This window comes from Callospermophilus lateralis, unplaced genomic scaffold, assembly GCF_048772815.1.
Source record: "Callospermophilus lateralis isolate mCalLat2 unplaced genomic scaffold, mCalLat2.hap1 Scaffold_94, whole genome shotgun sequence".
NCBI lineage: Eukaryota > Metazoa > Chordata > Mammalia > Rodentia > Sciuridae > Callospermophilus > Callospermophilus lateralis.
Window position 1 is genome coordinate 1,440,554 of NW_027517559.1, and position 14,638 is coordinate 1,455,191.

General features: G+C 34.8%; 1 protein-coding gene across 1 annotated transcript in view; it reads right to left on the minus strand.

The window, feature by feature from the left end:
• Nucleotides 1–14,638, minus strand: part of LOC143641284 (neuron navigator 3-like) — a 234,832-nt gene that overhangs the window by 72,362 nt on the left and 147,832 nt on the right. The window contains 6 exon segments of the mRNA XM_077108561.1: nucleotides 2,234–2,394; nucleotides 3,799–3,840; nucleotides 7,663–8,151; nucleotides 10,110–10,818; nucleotides 11,761–12,031; nucleotides 12,796–12,928. Of these exon segments, the coding sequence (XP_076964676.1) occupies nucleotides 2,234–2,394; nucleotides 3,799–3,840; nucleotides 7,663–8,151; nucleotides 10,110–10,818; nucleotides 11,761–12,031; nucleotides 12,796–12,928 (1,805 nt within the window).

The window sequence follows — 14,638 nt, forward strand, 5'->3', positions numbered from 1 at the left end:
GAGAGCTTACGGCAGATTGGATGTAGCTTCATAGCCTAGGACATGGATGCGGTTTAATTTTAAAGCTCAAAAAGATCTAGAAGTGAAAGAAATGTTGATTGAAAGGGTAAAAATTAAAGTTAAGGATGACGACATAGAAATTGTGCTTAGGATGAGAAAGATGTCTAAATAAAAACTCTGTAATTACATAAAGATGAGGAGTAAATGTGGATGAAGTACATTGGGCAGGGTTTATGCTTAAAGCCTGGAACAATGATTAACATAGTCGTTTTCACTTTCAAAAGTGACCTAGTTTTTACTAAAATGATAAAACCGCATTAAGATGAGCCCTTGCAGAAAAAGAATTGTAGCTGGAAAAGTATTAGGAGAATCAAGAAGGTAGGCTTGGTTTTTTATAGCAATAAAAAATAAGGGACATATTTGATAAGTAGGCATTAAAGTTCTATCAAAAGGGCCTGTTATCAGTAGAAGTATAATTTACATTTCATATTGTGCTTTAAATCTTTGAACACTATGTAATGAAAAGTATTCTCAAGTGGGACATACATCAATTTTTATCACATTTGTTTAAAAATATTGGCTTTAGCTGACATGTTAAGTTCAATTTGGAATAAACTTATCTCTGTGCAAATATTTGACATTTTTGGTAAGACATTGATTCAAATGTCGTAGTTGTACATGAGTCTCTCTAAAACCTAAACTGTGAATCTCCTTCACATTAAATTGTGCAGTTGCTATATTCTGAATTATACCTAATTAAATGTAGACAAAGTTCAGGTATATATTGTAAGGTTTTTTTCATTTCTTTAGAAAATAATAGAAGAAATTAATTTAAGAATAATAATAATAATAATAATAATAATAATAATAATAATAATAGTGGGGAAATGATGTACAGTCAACTAATCAAACTAATGTTAATCAATGAAAAAGTTGATGGGGATATAAGGTACTAAGTAAGTCTACAGCATTTGGGTTGATTTGGGATTGTTTTAGATATTCCATGAAATTAGATTTTGTTTCATATTTTGAGGTTCCAAAATATTGAAAAATATTTTTCAATTAATTTTTTAGAGTTAATATGTTAGGTTTTTGTATGTTTTTTTCACATTTGCTATGTTTTATAAATATTTTGTGAATTATACCTAATTAAATGTAGACAAAGTTCAAAATGATTCAAATGTTTTGATAGTATAAGGCAAAAAATAAAAATAAAAAAGTAAATAGTCTCATTGCTGTGTAGATTTAGCAACCCAAACTTGGTGTTGTTAAGAATTCATTAGCTCGAATGAAATCAATACCAAAATAATTTGTTTTAATTGTTAAAAATACCTATTTGGTATAGTGGGGAAAATTAAAAATGAAACAGGCTTTAGTTCTGACTGGACTGAAAAGTTGAAAAGTCAAAATTATTGAAGAATGTGGACTATGTACGTGGACATGATTAGAAATTTTTTTTTTCAATTGAAAAGAGAACAAACAGTGTGACTACTTCATATTCAACTTTGTAAAAGAAGTACATTTTTAAAGTCACTGGATCTATTAAATGATAACTGGCATTATTTCAACTTATTTGTTTTGTCACTCTTTCCTGTGTTTTCTATGATGTCTTTGCAAGCTGAACTTAAAAAATGTTCATAGAAGTTATCTTTCAGTCATGTGATTATATATTTTTTCTCTTTAATTATTTCTATTTTTCTATTTCTCCATAAAACTGTTATCTTTTTTATAAGGATTTTTAACATTTTAAACAAAAATAAGGATATGCTTTAATAATGGTTTTAAAGAGGATTCTAAGATATAATGAAAAGGTTCTTGGGTTTGAGGCCAGGTTCTGAAATATTTTGTGTGTGTGTGTGTGTGTGTGTGTGTGTGTGTGTGTGTGTTGCTTGGAATTGAACCCAGGGCCTTGTGCATGCAAAAAAAGCATTCTACCACCTGAGCTATCTCCCCACAGAGACCAGGTTCTGGGATTGATGTCCGCCTCTGCCCCTTACTAATAGTGGAATTGTTTTCAAGTCAAATTACCTCTCTGAGCCTCTGGAGCATAGGCTGCTAAATCACAACAGTATTATCCATGTAAAGCATTTGTCATGAACAATAAATGACATAGTCTGGGAACAGTAAATTACCATTACCATGCAAATAATTTTTTTTATGGAGAGATACCAGGGCTCCTGTGAGAGTGAATCATAAGAGGAACAAAACACAGTTATGTGGTAGAATATTTTACCCAAGTTAGAAAAGTGGTATTTTCCTGTAGCAGAAGATGACATGGCAGAAGGGGAGACCAGAGGTGACTGGTTGCCAGTATCCTGCAGCCCTCCGGTGGAATGAGAATGCAGCCATTCTTTGCCTTCTTCTTGGTTGGCCTGCCGAGATGATGGGGTATATCTGCAAAACAGCACAGCTAAGATACTTCAGCCCATCTACAAGGGCAAGGCAATACCAGGACAGAAAAACAATTGAGAGGAGCTTACTATTCAGACTGAACAACAATCTCAAACAGATTGGATCTAATTAGAATTGCTCAGTTCTTCCAGATGATTTGACACCATTCGTTTGAATCCCACAGGAAAAAAAAATAAAGGCATTTGAGAAGAAAATTATGCTTCTGTGAGATATGAAGTTGAAAATCAATGAGCAGACAGCCAAGTTAACTGAGGAGAACCCAAAAGTGCAGTGCTTAGAAGGATGTGAGAGGGTGAAGACACAGACTAAAAATGGTGGACAGTGGTAGGCAGAAGCAAGGGAAGGGAAGTGATGGTCACAGAAAGGCATGAAATGGGACACAAACTAATTCCCATCTTTTTAAAAAAGGAGTAGTAGTTATTTGGTTAAAATGCCACTAGATAATCATGTCTGGATTAAAAAGAAAGGAAAGGAATGTGCTCACTTTATTGGAAAATAAATTTCTAGAACATAATATTGAAATATGATATTGTCAGGCATTTGCTATTGCTAACAAATTTGAGAGAAAAAAACATAATGGGGAAGACCTAGTTTGGCCAGTACTCACTGTTTCACTAGAATAATTAAATTCTTAGTACCAAAGAGCAATTGATTTATCCTGCTCATAGTTCTACACCTCCACTACTAGTTTATTCTATGTCTCCTCCTCAGGAAACTGTATGCAGTAAAATATGGCAATAAATTAAAATTTCACTTTAGTTTTTATTATAAACTGAATAATTATTTTGAGATTCTTAAACTGTATTAAATTAATTCAGATTTAAATGTATCTGAACCTGGGAAAAATAGAAATTAAGACTTTTGAGGTTTTATTCCAAAATCGATACCTTCGTTGTAGTACTTGTCCTGTGATGATGAAAATACATTTTCTTTTGATTCAAATTACAGCATCCTTCAATCTTTCATCATTACTGGCCACATGTGCAGACTAGATGGGTTTTGAGGTTTTGCAAGCATATGCCTCCAAGATGTAGAAGTTAGGGAAGTCATTTTATAAATATTTGGAGGAGTAAGTTCTGTATTCTATAAAAGTTGCTGCCCACCAAAACCAAGGCTTGGGACAAGTGCTTTGAGAACTCTTATTACTTCAACATAGTGGTAATTACACTGAAATTACTTTGAGGCACCATCTCAATCTCTACTAGTATCTCTTCCTAAGGGCCATCTCACCAACTCTCTGGACCAGAGAAAAGATTGAGATTACAAGTGATTTCACCCTCAATGTCAGGTGCTACATTGCAAACAAAGAAATAGAGAGGAAGAGAGACAGCACACAAAGTTAACATAACAGAAAAAGGAAGCAATTGTGCTGAGATAAATATATACCTTAGTCCCTTTTTGGGTAGTGTATTTCTGTCAAGCTGCATGCTGTTAAAACAAAGAAAACCCCTAAGGACATAATGTAAACAAAACTTCCAAATTATACAACCAACAAAAAATGATTCTCCAAACTACACAAAATAACTGGTAACACATATATATCAAAGTTTAACTGACTGAAAAAGGCCAACAGAGGGTGACAAAATGTCTACTTCTCCCAATGTTCCTTTCCAACCCCATACCATCAATGGTAATATAGTGACAAGTGACAGTATTATTAGTAGATTAAATCATATGTTGGCATAATTGCCCTAACACTGTGGTATCTTTCCCTTTTCTTTGCAACTAACTAGACTTTTGCTATGACCTCTCCTGCAGGGGAACCGTAGAGGTGGCAATGAGATAGATGTGCCTAAAGTTAAAGTGACAAGTTCCAGTGGTCAGAAAGGATGAAAAGCACCACTTAAAATCATCTTTTGTCTTCACATTATTTTTAATAAAAGCAGAGGTATTAAGTATTTCCCATTTACATATAAGAGAAAAAGACTAATAATGAGCATTTCCTTAAAACAATGTTTCTGATATTATGTATTTAAATATTTTAATGAATTTAAGCATTACTATTTTTTAGAAATCATCAATTGAGTATTTAAAGAACTATAAAATTTATCATCTCTCTTTAAAAGTCATAAGAGGGGATGAAAAGATGTGCCTAGATTAAATGAGAAATGGCCTGTGAAAACAGAGGAAAAGAGGGTGTCAACAACAAAGTGGGACAAGTCTAAGGATTCTGCTATCATCTCTGGCATATGGACAGCAGAGAGAAAAATTAATTGAATTTGCAGAATTATAGCTCTTTCTTTTAAATCCTCAAATGATCAAAATTAAATACACAGGATATGCATAATGGGGATGACAAAACATGAATGAAAAGACATTTACTTAATCACTCAAAATCAAAGCTAAAATGTTTTCTTCAAAGTATACTCCATTAGTATTTTCACAGATAGCATCTGAAGGCTTCACACAACTTTAACATTATTTATTGGGAATGTCCACTATGGTAATTACTACACTATGCAGAGGACTGTTCCAGGATACATCTTGACTATAGACATTTTCTTAGTAGTATGAATAAACAAACAAAAAGAATCATATTGACCAAATATGAGAAATCTCCAAATATGAACTACATTATGCTAACGTATTTATGTGGTCACATAAGCTATTTTAAAGATCATTTGTTTCATGTGTGCAAATTAAAGTTTAATGCTGCAGGGAAGATTTAAAAATAGATATTCTTTGACAATGTGAAACAGTTGTATAAAAATTATGTGTATATATCACAAGGCAATTTAATAAAAAAAATTAGAAAAAAATTTAAATTTATCAAAGTAATTTAAAGCTTTAGGTAGAACTCTCCATTCAAATATGGATGTTACGGATTTTATTATGTAGACTTTCTGTAAACCCTCAGTGGTTGCCAACTCGTATGCCAGGGAGGGCCAGGTAAGGAGTTGCAATGAGTAAAGTAGGGGTTCCATCAAGGTAGTTTGCCGAAAGTCCATAGTTGTGCAGAAAGACTAGAGCATGGTTGTCAGATTTGACATTCAATAATGAGCCAGAAATTTGCATAGTTGGTTACTATTTTATTTAGAGTCTGATTAGGTCTGAAAAAATACAAAAAACAAATGGGACTATTATTGCACAAAGGCTACCAGTGATCTAGAATTGCTACAGAGGGAAAGTTATAAAAAAAGTGTTTTATTATTGATTTATTTATTATTTATTTATTTCACCAATTTTAAGGAAAAAGAATTTAAACTAAAATTAAAATCTGTATGAAAACCCACTGACTTAATATAAATATAGAATATGAAAATCAAACTATTGTCATAAACTTACAGATTTCTCTATGGTATATCTCTAATTAATTTCCTTTAAATATTTACACTTTAACACACTTTCTGTCAGATATGGCTCTATTATTTCCTTAGCATTCTCTACATGCTGCTGTCCAATTAAGTCAGAACCATGAACTGCATCCAATTTCTTCTCCACAGATCAAAAACTTCCTTACATGCATTTTAAAGGGTTAAACTGCTATTGCTTGCAGTTTCATTCCTAAGAAAATGCAGAATGTTTTATATCAAAAAATTATTTCCATCCATTAATTTGCTGGGACTAATTAATATCTCTTATATACTATACCTATGAAGGTATTAACATTTATTTTATGTGGCTTAATGTCCGTGAATGCATTTTTAAGACTCAAAGGAAGCATTCATTTATTAAAAATTGGTTCACAGTATATTTTGGAAAAAAATCTTTATTTGGTTTGCTTAATATTATGGAATTCCCATTTGTAAAACTGGCCTATTTCCAAGATTAATCAACCATTAAAAAAAGATTTGCTTAAAATGAATAAGTAACTACATATTTGTATATTTCTATAGTGAAACTTCATATTGTACTCAGCTAAAATATAGATCAGACTAAAATGTCAAAACTGTATCTCACTTATAGCTATAAAACTCATCAATCTTAACATGTGATTTTGATTTGAGGGTTACTGGGTTACAATTAATTACTTGACTATATTTTTTTTGTGTGTTTAACACCCGAATGCTGAGGAAGGAGGTTGATGGCCAACTTGCTGCAGTTACCTTCATAATTTAAAAATAATCTGTTTTTTGGAGGGTAGTTCTAGCTAATAAATAATAACCTATTTGTAGTATGCTTGATCTGGCTGTCAACTTGCTATTTGGATTCCCCACATCTGACTTATAACCTATGATACATTCATTAAAATTGGCTATGAAAATTTATAATTTGACTTAATTTTTAGAAGTTTTATAAATGACCTGTTATGATGCCCATATACCTTAGAAGTTCTGAAACTAGAATCTGCAATGTTTTCGGAAGCCTAACTTCTTTGATGAAAAAATCAAACTCTGGTTGTATATGCTGTTTACAGTAGCAAAACCAAAGGAAAATGTATCAGAAATTTTCAATGACCAGAGTGTTACCCAAATAGTACATTAACACATGTGGCCAAGACTATTTGTGAAAGCTTTATGTGTGCCAAGAAACAAGTAGGGGAAAAGTGGCAGTTTTAAGAATTTTTTAAAGAAATTTTCCCAGGAGTAAGAATCGTTATCAATTATTTTAGGATTTTGGGGGGTTGTCAGTAGGATTCTAGAATCATTTTGTTCAACATTGACACCTTCTGGTAAGTGTATTAGTCAAAGATGCTGCATTATATTCTCTATTTTAAGTTAGAAATTATTGAACCAATGGAAATACTTGGACGATGATCAATTTTTAAGAGTCTTATTTACAAATAGCACTATATATAATTTTCTTTAAGAATTCAGGGCTGACAACTGACTTTTTTCCCCTCCAATTCCTAGGATTCCCCAGTGATCAGTTTGCTGTTTTTTTCATGTAGAAGCACAAATAAAACCAATTTAACATATTGCTCAGAGCATGATTACAGAATTCATTTAAATTTGGTCTTTAAAAATGTTTAAATTATCATAAGGAGCTTATGTTATCATGGAGCTCAAGCCAAATCATTAAAATGTCTTGAGAAGACATCGCTCAATATATAAATACATGCTTTAAATGTTCACATTGCCTGCTGGCTATAAATGTGTGCATTCATATTGAGAAACTTAATTATCTAGCCACCCTACCCTTAATGGTGTTATTTCTCTGCAAATTTCGTATAAAAGAAAAGGCTAAGTCTCATCAATACTATGTCTTTCAATCTTGTATTGCTTTGCACAAACGTCACTCACATGGGGAGTTAGGCACGGTGCAGGGAGAAAGGGGTGAGACTTCAGCAATGCTTTCAGGAAAGCTCACCTTTCTGAGAGAGTAGATCTCACACTACCCATTCTCATGAGCAGGCTCTGAACCTCGTGAGTGCCTGTGGTCAGTCCAGACAGAGAGCCATGATGGCTGAGGGGCAGGTCAATGGACTCAGAGCTCGTATGGAGGCTAGTCATGGACTGGTAACTCGGAGTGTCCTTGCTGCCGGCAGAGGAACTGCTCATATTGGCAGCCCACACAAGACCACCTGATGTGAAAGAGTGAACCGATGCTGGACTGGAGGCCAAGGAGTGACTTAAGCTTATAACATCTGTAGTTAAGTCTGAGGGTTTATTGAAGAGTGGGCTGCTGCTGCCACTTAGCCCTCCAGCACTGCCCATGCTGCCCGTACCAGACGACGGTGATTCCAGACTGCCTTGTCGCGCTAACGTGGTACTAGGGCTGGGCATTACTGAGGAGGATTTCACACCCTCCGTATTAGGTGCAGAGGCAGATTTGCCACCTGCCTTGGCACCAAACAACCTAAAAGAAAAACAAATAACAACTTCAGTTGTTCCAAGAAACTAATATCCACATTTAATATTTAGGGTTACTGTGCACAAGAGCCACGTGTGCTGTGGTGTACTGAGCTACCAAGCACATCTTGTCTCTATGTTAAAGAACTTTATAGGCTTGGTTGTTTTATTAATTGAGTACTCAAAATCTCTCATATCCTCATGGTGAGGGTTAAGTCAGCTCTGGGTTGCTACCCGGGGCAAGGAGGAAGCAGGCAAAACAAAGACCAAGCATGAAAGTTCGGGGCTTTCACAATTTAAGCGATCATAAGAATCTTTCATGCAAATATTCTGATCATTCTTGAGGTTACCTATTTACAGAACCATTATAATGAAACAACTTCTACGCATTCGATATAGAACACTTAAATGAATTTTTTTCTTTTTTCTTTTTGACAGTTTATTCAGTATCTAAAAGGAATGCTTAAGGCAAGATCTAGGAAGTTGCACTGAATATCTGGTGGCCTGGGTGCCTGTCAGGGAATAGTTGGTCAGAAACGATTTTGGACATTGTTGGCAACATGTGAGTTTGTCCATATTTTCCCCTGGAAAGGCCAAAGGGTTTCGTGTCAGTTGCCAGGGCTCTTCAAATGCATATTTATAATAGACATGAAACACAGTTGGTGCTAAATTAAATATTGGAGTTTAGTTTAGAAAACATTTTAGTTTTGTAAATGAAGCAGATGATATAATCAAATTTATGTAAATATGGAAATAAAGTGATATGAAGTAATGGCATAATGATTACAGATTAAGTTTGCAATGAAATCCATATTTTCTACAGTGAAATATTTTATGATGAATATGAGAAATTGTTTCATAGGTAATGGGTCACAGGAGGGCACTATTTGCTTTTCCTTAAGCAATGCAAATATTTACTCTTGCTATAAGCTGTAATTTATTCTTTCCAATGAGGATCAACCTTTCAAAATGCCAGTTCTTCAGGATTAATATTTATATTGAGAATTGAACTTTCTAGAATTTAAAAAAATATCAAAGATTGCTAAATGTTTTAAGACCAATTATTTCCAAAATATAAAAGGCTTTGGTTTAGTTAGCAGAATAAAAGCAACATTAAAAGTATTGAGGTAATGAACTGTAAGTTATGCTCTATAATTTCACAGATGAGAAAACAGACCCAGATAGGTATAGCTTATTTGTTTCAAATTTTTAACTATATTTATATTCCTGCCACTTAGGTTATTTAGAAACAGTTATATTTCTGAGAACTTCACCTATTTGATACCAAAGATCATACTGTTGCAGAAACCAATCATGTGCTTACCAGAGTCCTGACAAAGAAAGCTGATGAAGAGCTAGAAAATAGCCTGTCATCCTATATTAAAATTCCAAATGTTTTCAAACCTTGCCAATCATATCATACCTTAATTTTCTTTAGTATGTCAAGATATGGTACTGTATGAATTTTCCCTATGTAATCTGTAATAAGAACACAGCATCATCTATATTATGACCATCGACTCATTAAGAACCAGCCATATTACAAAACATTGGAAGTCAATGCTGATAGTCATAAAGACTGACTGCTTTGATTGATGAAACTCTACTGAAATTTTACAAGCTATTACTTTGTTTTAATCACTATCCTTGAGTATTGCCATCTGATTTCAATTCTCTTACATATGCTGTTTGTATTACTAATACCCACAATGATAATGCAATTGCAATGTTTGACCATTTCTCAAAAGGAGCACCACTTTTTTGCTACCTATGTATACGATCAGATTCTTAGAACTCTTTGCATTTTACAAGATTCTAAGATATATGCATCTTAGAAAATGTGTATTTGGGATATATATATATATATATATATACACACACACACATATATAAATGTTTGTATATAGTATATGTATGTGACATGTACATCCTATACTTTTTATGCATCATTTTATATATCCTTACCTTCGAAATGTAGGTGAAACAATATCTGGATACTTGGATCCTGGCTGCCTGAGCCCTTGAGTGCCACAGGCACTGGCAGAGGTGGGGCTGGATTTAGGGGAACCTGACAAAGAAACACTCTCTGAATCTGAGACTGCTACTTTTTCTTTCTCCTTGTCTGTTTGGTTGACAGTGACAGGGCTTGAGCGCCCCGACCCAATCTTAGTTGGTTCTCTTAGTTTTGAGGTGGTGGCACCAGCTGACTTGCTGCTGACATTGGAGTCAATACTGCTGGTACTGGACCTGTGGCCACCTCGTCCAGGAATACCACTGGTGCTGGACTTTGAAGGGCGAGGCAAGCTGCGGTACTGTAGGGTGGTCTTGGAGCTCACATGCAGCACAACGTCATCTTGATTCTGTGAACCATCCAAACTGGTTTTCCTCCCTGCATTTGACTTCCCACCAATGGCGGCAGATTTGGGGATTTTGCCCAGTGTTGCTGAGCCGCTTGTTATCGTCGCTCCACTGCTAGTGATCATAATAGAAGACCCTACTCCACTTGGTTTCTTAAATCCAAATGAGCTGGTGGCAGTGGATCTTCCAATGCCTGAGGGGGGCTTTTTCCCCTCATCTCCACTGCTTTTCCCTGCATCTGAAGGAGACCTTTGTAGGGAGGATCCTTTCAGGGGAGTTTTCCCTTTCTCAGAAGCTTTGGCATCATCGGTTTTCCCTAATTAATGAGAAATACACAAATATGGGTCTGCATATTTTGGTGTCATGCCTCTTCCTAAAGTAATGTATAAAATGTGAATGTTTCTTTATATTACTTCAGCTCCTAAATGTGAACTACTTTAGATCTTGGAGTACAATCTAATGTATTGGGAGGACTGAGTGTGTAAGCACAAAAAAATTTTTAGCTGTCAGAGGAAATTTGATCAGAGATGGAGGAGATAAAATGAAAACAAGTACTAATGCTCTCTGTTAATATCTCATGTCTTGCAATTCTCATGCTTTAAAATGATAACACTTTACCCGATCAAGCAAAATATTAGAGAAATAAAATATAATACATCGAAATGATTATATCTGGATGACCTGTAACATCCATACTTCAGGTGGCTCTGTTTAATAAAAATTAAATAACTGCTTAAAAAAAGTTAAGGGGGACAGAGAGTTTAAAAAAAAGAAGGAAAAGGTGTGTTCTTTCAGAATTCTTTTACTCTTTTCTTTTAAAAAGTCTAAACAGGATCTTAAATATCCAGCATCCTAACCCATTAAATTAGTGTGACTGCTTATGTCCCTCAGAGTTTGTGATGAAGCTCAGTGGCATAACTAACATAAATATTATAAATTTTCCTAATGAAGTTAGAACAGATGGAGGTGCACTGTTGATTCAGTAGCCTTATTTTATTTCTCCATGGCCATAAGTGATCACAACACACTAAGACACTCCAGATCTCCAAACTGTGAGGGAGGTCTCTAAAGCATGCCTAGATGGTCATATTCATGTGGCCTTAGATGAAAAAAGTGTGTGAAATTTAGTTAAAATGTTTTTTAAGTATATGGAGAAGAATCTGATTTTAAAAGAGAGCTATTTTTAAAGAAAATAAGACTGAATTGAAACAATAAATTAAAGCACTTTTATGAAACAGCTGCCAAGTGCCGAGCCTACCAGGAGTCTTGAGTGCACTTGTCCCAGCTTTCTGTCTGGCTGGAGTCCCTCCCTGGGTGGATGTGCCTCTCCTCCAGGAACCCGTTTGAGAAACAGACAGGGAAGCTTTCTGGCCGGTCTTCTCAGGGTCCTCAGGAAGTCCTAAGGAGCTACTCTTCCACTTGCTACCTCCATCGCCATGACTGTCAAAATCCTCTTCTGTTTTTTTCAGCTCTTCGGGACTGTCCCAGGTCTCATCTGCTGCGGAACGTTTCTCCGAATCCGTCTTCAGCTATGAAAAAAAACATTTCAGAAAAACTCTGTGCAAAAAAATCTATAAAGTGAATTAGGCACTGGAGATGCTCTCCCAGATAACTGGTTTAAAAAAAGCTGCACTGATTTATACGTCTTCAAAAGGATTCCTGAGACGATTCTATTTTTATCTATGTCTTCATTTAGGTTTCATTAATTTTAGCCACATAATTCTCACTTGCACAGATTAGAGAATGTCAGGATAAATATGTGCAGAAAAACCTAATTAAACACTCCAGAAAAGAAGGAATTTTCTGTGTCAAATGTAACAAGGAAAGGTAAGACAAGATAAAACTTAATTATTTAATGTCCATTCTTGACTTGCCATTAGTACATGAGAACTAGTAATTCATTTCAGGGATCAAAATAAAATTAATCAAGCATTATCCAAAGGTTGGCTGTTTGGAACAAATATATCAATATTAATAGGAAACACATGACAACATAGGTCTTTCTAGGTTAAATGATAAAAATAGGAAATACATATATGTAAGCTGCTTTCTATGATCAAAATTAGGCTGAGGTGCACATTGTTGCAAATCCTCAGGCTGTAGCTCTAGCAAAGACTAAGATAAAGACACTCTGGGGACCAGGGAAGCAAAATGAATCCTTCTCAGCTCTGGCTTAATCAGTTAATGCAATTATTTCAGGGTAGGAGGCTGTGCTACAGCTTAATCTAATACAAAATAATTTTGGGGAAGAAAGTAGCAGAAACAGTGGTAAAAGAAAGAGGGTGACTCCTACCTGAGTGTTCTTTCTGGAAGGGACAGTGATGTTGGAATAAGAGCTGACTGAAGACGTGGTGTTCAGGTCATCAGTGCTGATGTTATCCAAGGTGTCACTCAGGCCACTGCTCACAGAACTGCTATCATCCCAGCTAAAAGCAAGACATACAGTAGTAATGAGTTCAACCCAGGACACACAGGGCAAGCCATTACATTTTCATAATACGTTGCTCAGGTATTAGGAAGGCAATCTTTTTTTTTAATCTTACCATGAAATATTACTTATTTCCCACTTTGGGAAAATCATGGAAATTGAGTGCCTACCTGTGAAAAATCTTATCTGAAATTTAGAAAGAACCAGTGTCTACAGTAGATCCAAGTTCCAGGGGAACTTGTGGAATTAATGAAAACACTGATACAAGTATTGCACAATATCAGGAAAGAATAATATTCAACTGGCTTTTCTTTTTCTCCCTAAAAAAACAACCAGAAATTATAAAGCATGATTCATTCAACCTTTGTTGTAAAAATTTTTTTAAAAACCCTGTATTTTAGTCATAAACCAGAAGGTCATTTTTCATTCTTTTTTCCTACCCTAGTATCTCCTTCTAATCATTCACCAACCCTTAAATATTGAGATTCATTCAATCATGTCGTCGTCAGTCAGAATTCTGAATAATATACAATATCCTCCTTTCTAACTTTCCTGCTTTTGGTCTTTTCTAGTACAACCTCAACTGATAAATCTGGGACAGTGATTAAAAATTCACATCTGGCCATGACACTACCCTGCTACTCTCTCAAAATCTCTCCTTCCCAAGCCCTAGATTCTAAAATAAAATATATTTGCATCACAGGGTGCATGACAAAATCCACTTTTGGTATAAGAGAAATATCTGGAATTCTGAGCCTATTTTTTTTCATCTAACCAAGAATTATCCAGACTATATTAATACTTCTGTGTAGGCTAACAGACTCCTTCACTTAATCAATGTGTTAGATGGTACAGAAATAATGTAGGATGAGCAGAGTCACCTGAAGGAGAGTGGGAACTCTGCTCTGCCAGGGGGTGAAACACAGTCCCTTTGTTTACTGACTGGCTCTCAATCAATTATGAAATATTATCACTTATCTGTGCTATGTTAAATGAATCTTTGCATATTAGACTCAGAAATAATATATAGGGAAAAGATAGTCTCATGAAACGGACAGGTTGCTGTAGATATCCTGTAAATAATCCAACACTGAAGAGTGTACTCATAAAAAAAGCATGAGCAAAACCCCAAAGGAGTGATGAATGTATTTTTGAGCTACACAATAAGTTAAAAATAATAGTGATGTATTCAGATCACATGATACTGACCAAAAAACTAATTATCAAGAAAAATTGAATTTATAGCACTATCACTAATGATGACCCTTCCTCGCGTATGTATTTTGCTTGAGATTTTATAACACCTCATGATTGCTAAAATATTCATAAATAAATGAGATTATTATCAATAACAATTATTTTTCAATGTCAGCAAAAATGTATTTTCTATCACTACAGCAAATATCTGTCATCTGTGGAATACCTTCTGTATATTTTATTTTGATAGTTTCTCACATCTGGAGCCATAAGATCCCAAAGTAGAATATAAAGGAATTCACACTTCCAGACTCCCGACAGACAGCAGCATAGGTTCTATCTACCATTTATGCCCACAGAATCACAAAGGAGAAAAACCATCTCTAGTGAACAAGGTAGCAGAATTGTTTGAGTCTTTTCCATCAGCTGGAAGAGTCATTCAGTTCTTCCCCATTAGCACTGGCAGATATCTGGCCTCTTATTCTAAGCGTCAGAGGTACCCACTGGTAGC